At 29.7% G+C, this 17,413-nt stretch overlaps 1 protein-coding gene across 1 annotated transcript in view; it reads right to left on the reverse strand.

Annotated features, from left to right (window-relative positions):
- LOC106680473 (diuretic hormone receptor) overlaps positions 1-17,003 on the reverse strand; it is a 142,181-nt gene extending 125,178 nt beyond the window's left edge. The window contains exons 1-2 of the mRNA XM_067047908.1: positions 16,950-17,003; positions 14,439-14,595 (exon numbers count right to left, since the gene is read on the reverse strand). Coding sequence (XP_066904009.1) covers positions 14,439-14,595; positions 16,950-17,003 — 211 coding nt within the window. The remainder of the gene's footprint in view (positions 1-14,438; positions 14,596-16,949) is intronic.
- Between the last annotated feature and the right edge of the window lie 410 nt (positions 17,004-17,413).

The raw sequence follows: 17,413 nt of genomic DNA on the forward strand, positions 1-17,413 counted from the left end.
TCTACAAAATTTTGTAATAATTTTTAATGATTTATTAAAAATTCAAATGGAAATAAAAACAGGTACTCCGAAAAATACTCGACAAATAAATGGGAGAAAATAGTCTAAATTTCACGAGTTGTTAGATTAGATTACAGTTTTATTCTGGGCCATCAACTTCTTGGTTATTGCACTCTTTTTACTTTATTTATCTTCTTGTCTTTGGCATCTGTTAGATGGATATTTCTGATATTGACTGTTTTCTTTTAACGATTACGCAGGTCGATAATGGTAATTTATATTTTATAATACAGTTGGGTTTCTTGCTTTTATGATTTTGTCTATGGAATCTGCTGAATCTTTTGAGCCAATTCTCTTGAACAAGGTATTTTATTATTTTCGAAGGCTTCACGAGTTTTGCAGCCCAAATAACTGTACAAAAACAGGAAATATAATCAGTTTTGATGAACGTCGAATCAAATACATACATGTAAATTTAAAAGTTAATTTTTTTTCTATGATTGCATACTCGGGAATGGCAAGAGGCTAATTCAAAGGAATAAATTTTCTATTTAACGAGCTTTGCGATTCGACGATTCGTGTGTAATAAACAGACATCTACAATCCAAATCGAACGCGGATGAAACCGTGAATGCAAGGCTAAGTTAGTTAATTATAGTTTTATCGACCAGAAACCAGCAAGGATTGCTACAAGACAAGGCTACAGACTGCGGAGATATAAGATCAAAAAAGTTATTTATGTGTTAAATAAATGAGGTAAGAAAAAAAAGAATTAAGTCGATAGTTACCACATTACTTTTAAATTTTTTATATTTATTTCTATCAGCCTGTTGGGCCTTTCAGGGTTGTTAGAGCAATTTAATTTATTCCCCTCATAGATAAATACTACTTTTTTATTTACAAAGTTAAGTTGAGAAATAAAATTTTACAATATCTAATTTTATAGGCAATACCACTTAAATGATAAGATTAAATAAACGTAAAAAGAAAAATTATAATCTAATTTTTAAGGACGTCGGTATATTCCTCCAGTATTTCCTAAGATATATTTAAATGAGACAGCTATTTTTTACACTTTATACTCGGTCTCCGGTTTCAAGCACAATTTCCTCAAAAAATAGGTTTCCTTCAGATGAAAGTTTATCTTTCATTTAGCTATATCTTTTATATTTAGGAGTTCTTATTATATAGGGGCCTTTTACGCCCCTCATGGTAATGAATTTTTTTCTTTTTTGTCTCTCATTTGTAATTTAAAAATATAGTAAAATGTGTTCTGAATTATACCATTCATACATCTGCATATGTATTTATGCAATGATTAATTAATGCATGAATAATTAATTCATTGTGTAATAAATTTTGACTTAGGATATCTATCGTGTTTATTCATCCTGATATTCAAGTATAACAAACGTTTCGACAACCTTTTTAGATTATTCGAGATATCGTTTCAGACGTATGTCTGTAGTCTAGTACGCCATCATCACCCTAACTTACTTAAGCCAATTTAAAAGTATCACTTAATACATAATTCTCATTTCATCTATAATATACCTGATTATGAAATGTAATTAAAATTTTGAGATAATCTGATATTTATGAGTAATTTTCGCTTTATTTTTTATTTATTGTATCATCCCGACACAAACAACAGCAGAACGGTCCCTCCCCGTTTTATGTGATTCATCGGGAACTAATGTGAAAACACACCTTCAGCGGACCCAGCTTGATTGATAGTATAGCAATTAAAGGACGCATGTTTACATAAGTTACATTTGATGCTATTCACATATGTATATATTTGTTTTTAAAATAAATTAAAAAAAAAAACTATAACTAATGCAAAAAATTAAGAGTATTGGATCCGTTTGACACTACTTTCAATCAATATTAAATAACTTCAGAAATGTACTGTAACCAATTAATTCAAATTTTCTTAAAATAAAAATGATTCTGTATCTAAGAGTGCGAAACCAGTGTCCTATTTACCTCAATAAACTTATTACTTTTAAGTTCAGCACCTAATAAAATACTCTAAAAAACTGCCAGTGAAATAAGTCAACATTAGTGATTAGTAAAAATAGTAATAGGTCTCATATATATTTTACTATTTTTGCAATAGCTTAATTTATTCAATCTAATTATCATATTCTAATATTTTCTATGAAGTAATATGAGAATAATAATATCGTTGTTGGATATGAATATGTACATTACAGTAATAAATCTACTACTTGCACAATTATTGTAGCAGTGTGACAATTATAAAAAAAACATATTGATGAAATACATTTGAAATTTTTAATTTTTGGCTATAAACATATTTTAAGAACCCTGCCTTGGAGCTACGGAGCTACGCCATGACTATGGTCATGGTGCGTATTTAATTTCGCATTTTTTTAATACGTCACATTATTGCTGACATCTATTCCTAATATCTATCAAATATTTGCTTCACCAGTTTAGAGAATATTGAATCCGAATATGCAATTGATTAGAAAATAACCAAAAGAATCTCACTTTCGTAGAAGACTATTTTCTGATAAAAGAAACCATTGAAAGAAAAGTGGTACTTAGTTTTAACAATAGCTGTAATTGGGAAAATAAAAATCCTCATACCATAAAACAAAGAGGACATTAAACTGAAATTTTTATAACTAAAGCTTATTTTTATTATTGAAACGTTTTATAAAAATTAAACAAGTTTATTACCTAAATTATTTTCCATGGAAAAGTAAATAGGGTGTTACTTAAGAGAAAAGTTTGCCTAACAAGAATAAATAATAAGGAAACGATTTATTAATTATAATTGATTTTAATTAATTTTCTTTTTCGCAGGCACCAATTAATGTCTTCCGAATTGTTTGTCTATTTTAAGTAGCAAGCAGCTTTTATACTTGAAACCTTTTGTTTTATTATACATTTTTTAATTTTATATTAATAATATATTCTTCATCACGAAGTTTCAGACTAATATTCAGGCAGACGGATTATTATTACAGTAAAATTGTGTGTTTTTGTTGTAATCTATCTTGGCCACGTTTTGAATGTTTTTACATAAATACTGATTGAAATTTTCAAGTGTTAATACTTTGAGATCATTTTTCACAGATCCGTTGTTCTTTTTTTACTAGCTCCTCATACACCCAACCTCCTATGTAGTATTGTTAAAATTCAACTATGTGAAAAAAACTAAAAAAACAAAACAAAACAAAAAACAGACTATTTAACATACAGTTTAAGCATAAAAAAATCATGAAAGGAAAAACACAACATTTAACTATAATGATAAATAATAAATACCTTATGATGGACGGAAGATCCGAAACGTCGAAATGAAGAATATATTATATAATACGTCAATATAAAGATAAAAAAAAAATATTCAAGCCTAGAGACAAAAACTATTTTTACAAATAAACGTTTGGATATCGATGATAGTGAACTATCATTTTATATGAATTGTCAAGTGATTGATTTAATTCAACTGAATTTTTAGAGTTACTAGAAACTGAGATCCCTGCATTTTTGGAGGATAACCTGCTAGCTCAGCTCGTCATGTACGGCTCTTCTTCTTACAGGTCGAGGAATGAACAGACGATTCCGGGGATAGATGGTGGGACGGAATAGGCCAGTGAAGATGGCTGGCCAGAAGTCTGTAAATAAACCGTTATGACTTTAATGCCTAATGAACGTTAAGATAATAGAACAGGAAATGATTTAACCAAAAAAATATTAAATGTTGTGTTTTAATAATAATACAAATTAATGGGCAGGTGCTAAGTTTTCACTTGGATGCATGTCAACAATTCTTTCGCAAAGTAGTTGGCCTAAAGTTTTAGAACATATTAAGATCATCCAAAGTTAGTCAAGTAAAAATAGCTTAAAATTTAGTAATGCCTAGAAGTAAGTGTAAATTAATTTCAGTTAACGGATTGTTGCGTAAAAAGTTTTGAAAAATACGATTGTAAAAAGTTTAGCACTCTCTGATGGTCCGTATCCTTAATATTTCAAAATGGCCGCCGTATATTTTAACCTTATTGCCAGTAATCCCTAAAGTATTGCAAGTATCTGAAAGACCATAATAAACTACTGAATAATCCATTTAACGAACTTCAATTTGAGGCATAATAGAGTTCATTATCCAGCGATCCACTTTTTTTCTAATTTCAACGTTGTTTTATCCTAAAAAGGAAAATAACATTTTGTAAACTTATTTCAGCTAAATTAAAAAAAAAAAACCTATTCTTAGGAAAATAATCGTTATGAACTTTACGGTGTATTTAATGAGCTTCAAATTCATCCCTAAAACAAATTTTACATTATAGAAATTACTCAGTTTATTTATTAGTAATATAAATTACGCGCTATATTTTACTATATAAAGTTTTTCTTACAATATTTTAACCAAACAACGAGCATTTTTTCTTATTTTCAGAATAAGATAAACCTGCGGTCTTTTGTCTTTGAATGGTTCAGTAACAACTTTTGAAGAACATATACTGTTCTTGTTGTATATTATAGTTAAAAATTATATTTATTTTGGTATAAAAAAAGCACGTTAGCATTGTAAAAACTTGTATGTTTGCCAAAAAATGTGATTTTGACAGGATTGTACTGAAACAAAATAACAATAGCAACAATTTTAAATGGGTAAACATTTTACTTGTGGATATTTAAAACTTAATAAAAAAGAAGAGGCGGAATATTTTCATTTTAAACAACTGGTTCCTAGGAATAAAAAAAAAAAATAATAAAATAAAATAACCAAACACTAGACACTTGGTAAAGTTAAATTTCCTTGTGACATAACAAAAGTTGCGCAATTTAATCTTCTTTATTTTAAGTTAAATATTCAAGCTACTTATAACACATTAGGGGTTATTAACTATAAAAATAAATACGGAGGCCATTTTGAAATCCGGCATGATAGACCCTACGCACTCTGAGATAGCGGTAACCAATAAGTCTAAATTTATTGTCTTTAAAAATCGTTTTAAATTAAAATCCACTGAAACAATTCAGTTTCCAATTACTTCTTGATTAATTTGCAATTTTACTTGACGCTGTCCTTTGTTCGATTCATGGATAAATGAATTGTGCGATACAATATTATTATTTCCACTGTAAATAAGATTTGTTCATTACTGCATTATTATCTGGAGTACGTGAGTGTTTATCTGGTCATTGCTCAAGAATTCATGAGCAGTATGTTGTGAATGAAACAAGAATAATGATTTGCAAATGCTTAAATTTATCAAAGCCTATCACGGCCAAGGAGCCACCGCCATTTCCAAAAGGTCCAGACACAACAGGGTGGTTTCCAAGCTTTTTCGCGTGGTGCCATTGTCAATAAAAAAAAATCTGATGTAGTTGTCGTTGTAAAGTTTATTAAAAGTTCGACTCTAATAATTTAAAGTAAACATTTTTGAAAGTTTTTAGATATTTCAATCTGAAAGGACATTCTCATATTAGTTCCGTAGGATCCGTAGGTCATTATACGCAAATGTCAGTCATGTGTCATCTTTATTTGATGCTTAGAATTATTAAGAAATGTACCAGCATGATTTATAGCAATAAGAAAGTTACCTATGAAAGCTGTTGTTTTCAAGTTTTAATAGTTGTCTACACTGAATATTTTTCCGACCCGTAAAAGAAATTTGAAGTTGTAGTGATTCACAATAATGGTAAAAAAGCTAAACAAGCAAACAACTAAGTTGTTAATGAACCCGTAAATTTATTAACCTTAATGGAATCAGTTACAAAAGGACATCTTTCTTTATATATAATCTTTATCCTTTCTTGATACTGGTTATTATTGTTTAAATAAATAAATTTTATCCAATTTTAGTCTCAAAACTATTTTTATTTCCTTATAAGGCCAATTCAGCCATCAAGGACAATCCTAATGCAATTTTAGTACCACATCATTGAAAAAAACAACAACTTTATGCAGGCTATTCTGCCCAGGTCATTAATTTCAGTTTACAAATTACCCTAATTTGTCTATTCTTCACATTAAATTAAAAATTAAAACTTTTCATCACAGTCACCTTCTCTATTATAATTTAGCACAACACGAAGAAAGACATCTTTTTTGCTTTTTTCTATGTAACATAATTCAATTGGGTTTTGAGTATAGTCATTCCACTTTAGGCCTACAATCATTATTAAAATATTAGTAAACAAATTCGAAAGAAGTAGGAAGAAACACACACTTGTAACGTTTTTGCATTTCTAGATAATGTTTAATGATGATTGGCATTGCAGTCTCCTATAAATGCTGAAGAAATTAAACATTTCAAAACACTTGTATAATCTTTTAAGTTAATTGCTCAACGGTCTAACATCTAATAAATGAATAAATGACTGAAATTCCACCATCTCACAAATTCATTTTTTATTTTTTATACAATTCAGTTCTTTCTTTTATCTTTAACTTTTATGTATATATCATTCAGCCCACAGCTATGTTCAAATGCGATGCAGCTGTTTTTTTTCCCAACACCATGACATCATTCAGTCCAAACAGCTCCATAGCTATGTTCGCAGACGACGCAACTGTTTTTTTCCCAACACCATGACATTATAACAGCCAGAAATACATTACAGACTCACCTCAATTATCTATAATAATACTTAACTAATTGGATGATCAGTCTCAACTTTCGAAAATGTACTTTAAAAGTTTTTACTCTTATAATACATCTCAACTGATTCTCATCCATAAAAAAATTACAAGGAGATCTTGAGAATTAAGCTGTAGATACCTTGTAGTACATCTGGATTTTCCCCTTACCTGGCACCAACATAGAAGTATTAAACTGACTGAAACTTACACAAGATTCGTAATGATGTTGACAATCCTCTTATCAACAGAAAATCTAGGTTAAAAACACACACACAACCATTCTTAATAACAAAACGATATTAAGGTCATTACTGATGTATGGTGTAAAGTCTAGGGTGCAGCATCCTGTACGAAGCGAAATAAAATAAAGTAATTTTAAAACAATATCCTAAAAATAGCAGTAGATGCTCTTGCTTTGAAGGAATAGTTGATTGCAACGTTAAAAATCCGACTTTAATCCAACTGAAGGCTAATGCTAAATGCCCTACACTCTGTATAATTATACTGCTATAATTATTAGTTTTTTTATTTATTTTGTTCATCAATTTCATACTTATTATTATTATTTCCTATATATGTTATTTTGATTATATTTTTACTAAATTATTTTTATTAATTAAATACATTCAATAATTATAAGATTTTGAATCGTTAGGGGTCCTTTTGCACGAGAATGAACCCCTGCTTTATCAATTATTATAAGAAAATTTAACTGTTATAATAAATGTATAAGACCTAGCAGGCTGATCTAATAAAGAAGAAATATAAAATAAAATTATTATTACTAAAATTCAGAATAAAATTAAGTTGCCATATAATCTGGTTCACACTAAAGATTTCTGTATTCAATTAATTAATATCTAATGTTCATATTAACCTAATAAGAGATACATAATTAATTGCAGTTGAAATTTTCTCCAGTTGCACGTGGGAGTGACACCCTGTCATTGGTGAAGAAACTTTAGTGACAGATCCTCTTCGCTCCAGGCCAATGTCTGCCCTCGTGTAGTGATCCGTGGTGTTTCATCATGTATGATCTTTAAATAATTTAACTTGTTCTTCTCTTAGGATGAAAACATTACAATCCTTTATTCAGAAAAATGAAATTGCTGATGAAATAAAATTCAATACTTGTAAAATAATAGAGTTTAAAAAATTGAAACATATTTTTTATTTGGTATTTTTTTCGCTCTAATAGTAAAGGTTTTTAATTTTTGTTTTTTAATTCTTTTTTTTTAGAAGCTAATAAAATATTCTTTTGTTTGTGACATATTGTTTCATAAGGGATTTTCTTAAGTAATATATGGACATTGATTGTTTATTAAATAATAATATTATGTAATCAGGTGCGTAGCTATGATGGTGATTTAAATTTAATAGATTTTAAATTAATACATAAAGTAAAGCATGTTAAACCAGGAAAGGAACAATAAACGTAATTAAATAAAAGAACAATATGCAATCATACGCCTTAACAGTAAGACCAGAATGTGGGGGAAGTATAAATATATTTATCTTATATCTAATATATAATATATACCTTACATTATAAACATATAAGAGAGAGAGAGCTAAACAGACGAGTAAACTGACGAAAATACATTAAAGTTGTCGAAAATATATAACGTGTTGTGATTACAAGTTAATAAGGATACCATCTTGCAACACACATTGGTCTTGTGAGTATAGTATATACTTCATGTGACTGGGGCTTTTCTATTGAAAAAAGGTTTGTAATATAGACTCTTTAATCCCTGCAATATACTTTGTAATCAATATTTGAACCATGAAAAATGCTTTACTCCGATTATTATTTTCTTTTTAACTAATTAAATTGTATCATTAATTTCAAACTACATCAGAAATAGCTTTATAAAATATTGTTAATTTTTTCCAAACACCGAAAATTAAATCAAATCAATTTAATACACTTTGCAAGAGAAATTAGAAACATCAGTAAACCAGCAAAATACTAGTGGGAATGTAAAAATAAAAATGATAATCTATTTTTTAATTCGCAATATTAAACATCATATAAAAAATAAATAAAAAGAACACTAATATTGATGATATTTTTATTTTCAATGCAACCAAGTATTTCCATTATTTTTTTCTAAAAATCCAGTGATACTAGAACCATCAAGATTTTTAGATGGTTGAAGTAGCTTTTTTGAAAAACAGGCATTGTCCCTTTAATATAATTGTAATAATTCTTTATTAAAGTAATTCTTTATTTATTCTGGGATTGATCATTTTACAATAATACCACAGGCGTCAAAATTAGGTTTTGGAGTCATAGAGTAAAATAAAAAATAAAAATGAAATTTGAAATTATAAGCCATTGAATTGAACGGTTTAAATTTAAAAAGATAAAAATAAGCAACAATAATTAACATATTTCATATCTAAAATAAGGTGACTAACTTCTGATAATAAATAAATAAAAACATGAAAAATGAAATAAAATTAAAGCAAAAAAAAAAAAAAAAAAAAGGTATAAATTCTGCTAATATACATATTTATAAGTGTAAACGAAAACTCAAACATCAAATACAGAAAATATATAAATCAACGGAATATTTTTTTTATTATTATCAAAAATGTAATAAAAAAATTATCTAACTAGTCATAATATTAAGGAATAATCCAATAAATGAAATGAAAAGAAAACGAGGGGAGTGGTGGTGATTGCATGAGTATATATAAGTTATGTGTTGGCGTAGAAAAACTAACACAAAAGGAAAAGGATTTCAGAAGAATACTCTTTAAATTCGTAAACAAGACTGACTTTTATTGTATTCAGCACCTCTATATATACAAGTTCGATTAGCTGATCTTGACAAGTGTCACTTGCACCTCTTTTTCCTAGCTTCGAAAATATGTTAAGATGTTTATGCAAGAATTATAAAACATTCGACCTTAAATGTTTGGTTGAATTGCTCAATTATCGATTGATTAAGTAATTTTACAAATGAAGTAATTTTTATTCTTACTCATTTTCTAAAATATAGCCTCCTCCTATCAAAGTCTCGTAGTTCGTTATCATTATCAAATAATACCATTCTTGTATTTGGTTTTTATTCCTACTTGACAAACTTGGAAAGAATTATTAAAAAAACTGGTTGCATAAAAGAATAATCAGACATAATTGTTGCTAGTTCTTATACTTGTTTGGCTTAATCCCTGGAGAATCAGTTTTTGGTGAGACCTCTCCTGCAAGTAGATCGTTCCCTTTCTAATCCAGGGTTCATTTTACAAATGGAGAAAAGTATTCTAGTATTAATGTTGTATTACAAGTTATGGTAGGAAATCTATATTTTTAAATCTTGGCCTTTGCATTTTTTGGATACGTATAACATTTGGCACAATATTTTGCTAAACAATCCTATGACATCTGCTTCTTATTTTCCTTTCCGGGTACCAAGATTCTCTGAGACGATTTAGCGAAGATTTGTATCCAGCTTTCGCAATAAAAATACTGAATTTGAAAGTTGCTTTCCGTTCAAATACACTAAACATTTTGTAATACTATAAATGAATATAAATCCCTCCCATAAAAAGGAAATTCTGATCTCCTAGATCTTTTAGATAAGAGTGGCATGGAAAATATTTTTAAAATACAAGGGTATTACAAACTAAGGAAAATATATCTATAATATTACAACTCGATAACCATTGTTAAGTAATATATTGAGAGATATAAAAGTCAATAAGAACTCTGGAAAAGTTCCAATAAGACTAAAAAAGAGAATAATACCATCATTTTAATTGTCAATCATATACGAAAACTTAGTAATTTAAACAACACAGATTGAAATATTGAGAGGTCGTTGTCGGCGAGTGTGTTAAGGCGTCGCCTTTGCAGAACTGCCCCGGCCTCAGTTTGATTCCAGTCTGGGCGGGTTGATTTTAATTTTGTAGTTTTCCGATGGAATAAAAATTGGGCATGGTCACTCAGGGTTAAAGAGGGTGGTAACTATAGGCTTACCACACCTCTCCTCTTCTTTCTCTCCGTGTGTATAAAAAATTACTACAAAAAAAAAATAAATATAAAGATAGTATTGGAACTTTAAACAAATGAAATGTGATTAAATGTCACTATTATAATGTGACTATTGTATGTCAAGATTAGAAGCATAAATGTTTGTGCACAATGAGTAACAGTGTCATTTTTTTGACAGTTACATCACATATAATAACTTTACTTTTCAACCAAAATTGTGTATACTTATCTATCCGTTATCGCTATTACCCTATTTAAAAAATAAATTTTGGACTTCTCCTCTCATGTAAAATAGATATTTTCCTAGGAGCAATAATTGTTACTACTATTTTATTTAAATATTTATTTTTAAAAAACTTTTATATTTTTCTTTATAAAATTTTGAGAAAGATACTTCACTGGATGTAGGATAGAAAAACAAAGTATGAACGTATAAAAGTTATTTATGTATACTGAACTTTTCAAGAAAAACTGGAATAAAATGACTGAAGTCTGGAGTTCAATTGCAATTTTTCCACCAACTTAGCTTTTTGTTGGTTTCAGAAGAGAAAAAGGTTTCCAACAAATAAGTTTATTGTAGGATGTGTGTTTCAAAAGTTCCACAACAGTAAAATGAGCCAGCAAGTAAAGTCTATCTTTGCTTCTCGACTGCTTTACTACTTCTCGACTCAGTCTGGTCGAAAGGAATAAGGAGAATTAAATTCCACAAACATAAAAGAAGTGGAAAGATTGAAAAAAAATGAAAGACCATTAAAGAATGTTTAGTGGAATTTTGTATATTGTTTACATGAACTATAAAATATGGATCAAAATAGAAACTAATAATGATTCAATAATATATGAGGCAGTCAGCCTATGTCCATTTTTAAAGATAAAAGATTATGTTGTTGGTAACTACTCAATAATGACTATCCAAGAAAAAAAATATTAACAGTTAATTAAATCATTCGAAATTTATTTTGAAAAACATCTCAGAAGGCGAAAATCAATAAAATATAACAATACTTCATGTTATATTGAATACAAAATTTTTTAAATAATTTATTTTTTGCTATTTACAACTGTATAAATATATATACATCAAGTAAAATTACTGTAAGTGATATAATGACATGATACAAACATGTGGAGAATCTACTCATTAATAGAACTCCAAAAATATTTTTAGAGAAGAAGATCTAGAGGCCATCTTCTTTTCAGACGCCAAGGAGGATGATAGGTAATGAAGGAGAAGGCTGGAAACGAGTTGGGTTGGGTGATTGGGAAGTTTATCACGGAAGGATTGGTATCTGGTTCCGGTCAAATCGGCAAAATATGGGACATTAAGGTCCTGATGGATGATTTGATTTGTGACAAAGTAGCATTAAGGATTTTACGAAGGGATTTTGGACTGTAAGGATTGGATTCGGGAGGAATTCGATGGATTTGTAGAGCCCCATAGCTCAACTCCGTATGTCCAGATAGGCCTTATAACAGTCATGTAGATCAGTCTTTTGTAATAGATTGGAAGTTTTGACCGTTTATCTAGTAAACGTTGTAATAGTCGGAACCGACGAGCAGTTTCCTGTCTTTTCAGTCTTGTATGAGGATTCCATGGCAGTCCTTTGTCCAGATGTAGTCGTAAGTAACGGATCTGTTCAATGGGAATAAGTGGGGTATTATTGAAGGATGATGTGGGGCATGATGATGGTTTACGACGAAGGGTAAATGTGATTTGGTGGGATTTATTGGAATTTATTTTAATCCTCCAGTTTTGGTACCATTCTTCAAGGGTAGGATTGGAGGATTTGGGACGCAATGGAAGGATCATTATTCACTGACAATAGGCGAATACACAAATTTAGAAAAAGATATATTTTACTTATAAGTTAAGTTTCTCCTTGTCTTAAGTAGTAAAATTGTATAGGAATAAAATAATTAATTTTTTTCCTGATAACTTATGTAACTGGACTTAAGAGTGTAACGCCTCATATGATTTATAAGACATCTTACAATATTTTATGATACATTATAATATTTAATTATATCATATAATAATATATTTATATTTCTTATTATGTATACTAGCCTAAGATAACATAACGTTCATTAAGTGATGTTTCTATAAAAAAGTATACTTTAATGCTACCACTCCATTATATATAATTTTAATTATGAATATTTTAATGAGGTTTTAATAGTTGACCGTAGATTATTATAAGAAGATGGCTGGGGGTGCTGTCAGTAAAGATACCTAAATTATCAAATCTTATTTGTTTTTACCGACATTTAGAACTGAATTTCAGGCCTTCATCGGGTCTGTAGAAACAAAACGAGATGACAACTTTAATTCAGGGAATTTAAAAATAATAATTAAAAAACTACGAAGTATACATAACAATATATTATGCAGTTAGAAGGCGATTGATACTAATAAAAGATAAAATATTATATTGTTGTGATAAGCATTATTCAAAATAAATTTAAAAAATAATTAAAAAACAGACACTGTTCAAGTAAGTAAAAGAATAATAATAATAAACATAATAAAAAGTGCGGAAGAAAATGTTTTTTTAATATCTTTATTGAAATTTACAACTGTATATTATATAATAAATTCAGTAAATTTGATCTTTGTTAAAATGGAGTGTTACAGGCGTGTAGAGCAACTACCTATTGATAGTACTCTAATGACATTTTCGGCGCCTCAGAGGATTGTCAGGAATAGAAGAGGATGCAAGGTTAGAAACTAGGGGGTTTGAGTGGTTAGGGAGTTTATAATGGAATGAGTGATATCTGGTTCGGGCTAGATCGGTTACATAGGGAACATTAAGGTCTTTATGTATGATTTTAAGAAGAAAATGTAAATGATAAGTAATGGAATTAACAAAACGAGATATGTATGTCTGAAAATAATGAAAAAACAATTTAAACCAACGTAATGAATTATATTAAAGAAAACGATATACATAATATAATGGGCAAAAAAGTAAACGAATTATCTGTTGAAGGTAGACAGAAATATAAATGAGTAAAAATAATAGGAGAAAATAAATATTGAATACCCGGAAAAGTGAATAAGGAAGGAACAGGGGAGAAGATATATGCAAAGCGGGAGGAAAAATATGTAGTGAAAACAGAGTGACTTAGGCGAAAGTTTCCTATAAAATGAGTGAATACAACTCGTCCAGTGTATAAGTAAGAGTAAAAATGTTTTACTTCTAATAGTATCAATTAATTTCCAAGTTTGTTTATCATTATCTTTTGATTTTTTATGTTTCTCTGAATTAATGTTGTTATCTCGTTTTGCTTTCATAGTTTTTTTTTTTTTTTTTTAATGTTGTTATCTCGTTTTGCTTTCATAGTTATAATATTACATGTTACATAAATAAATTATGTTTATTCAAGTATCTTTACTGACAGCCCCTCCGGCCATCATTTTCTTATATTATTTTTCTAAGTTATCGTATTTTTTTCATTAAATCATATAAAACACTGGAATGGAATTTTTATAAATTCTTTTTTGAAATATCACCATGATTTATTATACTTTCGGATCAATCTTAACTCACTAATTGTTTAATATATTTTATCAATAATGTATCTGTGTCATCAATTTATTTTAAAAGGTGCATTAGTTGTGATACTACTTCCTATCTAAATATTGGATACATTTGACAAAAACATAATGTATCTTAATAACCTCTGTTAACATGGGAATATTTGTAAAAGCTGTTATGCCTCGCCCATAATATAGATAACAGTTCTGTTTTAATATAATATTGAATCAATAAAATATCGTAGAAATAATTAAATATTACTTACTAGAGGTATCGTAGAGTACGCCATGTATCTCCTCCCTGCAGGGCTGCGAGGCCAAGACAGCAGGCCCGGTGGGGCCCCAGCAGAGGGCTCCGTCGAACACAGCGGGGCACCAGCCCTCTTGGTAGTGATAGGACCAGCGCTGGAGGCATTCCTCTCTCTAGGACAAAATAAATTACATCCTATACTTAACTTGTCCATTTCTCAAGAATGTTAATTTTTTTTTTATTCATTAAATTATTTCTTTTAACTAACTTTTTTCAACATTTATTTATTTCTCTGTAAACTGATCTACTGCTGTGACTATTATGTCTTTGGTCTGTTTTTGTATTGCTGTCAAACTATAAATTCGTTTCATTTGTTCAACCGATCGAACATGGGTGGCGAATCACTGGAAAGGTCTGAGAGAGTGGATTGGGGAGAATAAAATTGTCAAATAAAATATAACAAAAAAAAAATTAAAATATTTCTGTTTAGTGTGTAGACGGGGGTTGGTTGTAAAAAAATAACTTAAAAAAAATTTTTGTGTCAGCTTTATCGAACTAAAAAAAAATGATTGGATAATAATCCTTAGAGTAGTTAAATATGCAGGAAAAGAAGAAAAAACTGTCGCCTCATGAAAGCAAACATAGGTAAAACAGTCACCCAACTGTATGCAATTTTCACATGAGGTGATGGTAAACTACAATGGAGTACAAATCCTATTAGAAGATATAGTTGAATACCTTGGTGTACCATTAGACAAGAAAATGATATAGAAGCATCATATAAAAGTCTCAGAAAGTGCCAAAGCAATATTAGGGCTTAAACGATTTACAAGAGTAACCTGCTGGGGAACACCAGAATGACTAACACACAAAACATCAAATACGGTGATTTTCGTGATGGAATCTTCAATTCCAGGATCTAATCGAAAGAAAATCAATTAAGTTCGAAGTAAGTCAAGAAGAATGATAATTGGTGGAGCAAAATCAATGCATATAATTGCCATGCTACTGCAAATAGTTCTCGAACCTCGTTATGCTCATTACAAAATGTAAGTTGTTTCCTTCTAAACATCAGTGAAAGTATACCCTGACGACCACCAGATTGTCAACAAAAAAGTCTTTACTACTTCATGAGTTAATAGGGAAATATACCTTAGACTGCCAATTTTACCCTGTTCTCTCCAAGATCTAGTTTTTAAAACTTCAGTTTGCGACCTGAGGGATGATTTTTTTACCATTTACAAATAACGCTCACATCGACATGGAACTCCAGCACGGGTCGATGCTAATGATTGAGGAAATACATCCGAGGGCTACATCTCTTCATTGGCTCTGCAGAATAAACACTAGGAGTGGCTGGCTCTGGATATTAGTCTCACAGGGGTTTGAAGCGAAAGGAGGTCTATTAGCAGAGATAAATTACTTTGAAACTGAAATAAATGCAATCGATCTGGCAGCGGGACATGTCTCAACCAACAATGATCTAATGCAAAAAGTGTTATTCTTTGTTGACTCGGTAGTTGCAATTTCAGCAATCTATAGTCGTGAAAAAGCGACTTGTAACAATATACGGGCCGAAAATACCAACCTAAAAAAAATCAGTAACTTCATACGTAGGGGATACCCGCTTGTGTTATAGTCGGTACCAAGCCAGTGTTAGATTGCTGGAGGAAAAAAAGCGGATTGCCTAATAAAAGAAGTATAGATGCTTTCCTCTGATTCCACACCCCGAACTAAAGGCTGAATTAGAAATAAAAATTTGGGAATGTTCGAAAATTTGCACTGAAAGTGCCTCTTGCACTTTCCACATACCACATATTGCATTGCCGTGAGGAAGGTCTTTCGGAAAATATTTGGGCAGTGAAGATTGGCTAAGATGGGCTATAAGATGGGGTCTCATCCATCCGTGCAACGTGGCCCTTGCACGGATGGATGAGACCTTAACTCCAAGGAAGCTGTACAACGTGGAGAGAGTGGAAAAAGGAAAGTGGGTAGACCAAAGTTGAGATGGAGAGATGGAGAAAGTGCCGAAGCCAAAATCCTTGGAATCAGGAACTGGTGGATGGCTGCTAAGGATAGGGAAACATGGAGGACAACTCTTGAGGCAGCCAACATCCAGTAATGGATTGTTGAGCTCGGGATGATGATGAAAAAAATAAATAAAGTAGTTCTACTACTAAACTACATGAACTACTAACTAACTAAATATCTAGTACTAACGTTTCCTTGAAAATGAATCATTCTGGTTCGGAAAACGTTTTATTTTTGTAAGAATTTTGGTTCTTTTATTAATTTTACTAGACTCAATCAAATGAGAATTAAAACACATTTTTTTTTTCGTTTTAACCAACATTTATCTAATATTGATGTTTGGAAAAGAAGTATTACCTTGTTAACAACTCTTTAACCAAATATTTTATTAAATTCTTATGGCCTCATACATTACAATAAAATAAGTATCAACTATACCATGTTCACACGAGAAACGTAAAGCTTATTTTACTTCTAATATGAAATTCAAATTTACCTCAATGTGATAGCTGAAATTCCTGGTGATTTCTTCGTCATCCATTTCATCCATTATGTCCTAAAAAAAGATAAATATTCATTTTACAAAACAGTTCATATTTTATTTTTCATTAGACTGAAATATTTTAACTAATGATGGGCTATATATGGGGGATATAAACGAAAAAATCCGCAATTCAGAGAATATCTGTCTAAAGGTTGTAGATTTACATAGAAATATTGTTTATGTCATAAATGTGAATTGCTTAATTCAAGAAAAATTTGGTTGATACATCCTTAAGTGTTCCTTAATTCTGGTGTCATTCATGTTCTATTATACACAATGGGTTACATATGCTTTATAAGGAATGTACCCAAATATCCAAAACATCATGCTTCTTGTACTATTAATCAAGTTTGATTACATAATTATAATAAAAATTATAATTTATATTTAAATGAAATTAAAAAATAAATTATTGG

The sequence above is a fragment of the Halyomorpha halys genome, unplaced genomic scaffold (genome assembly GCF_000696795.3).
Source record: "Halyomorpha halys isolate HHAL.00 unplaced genomic scaffold, Hhal_1.1 Scaffold264.1, whole genome shotgun sequence".
Classification (NCBI taxonomy): Eukaryota; Metazoa; Arthropoda; class Insecta; order Hemiptera; family Pentatomidae; genus Halyomorpha; species Halyomorpha halys.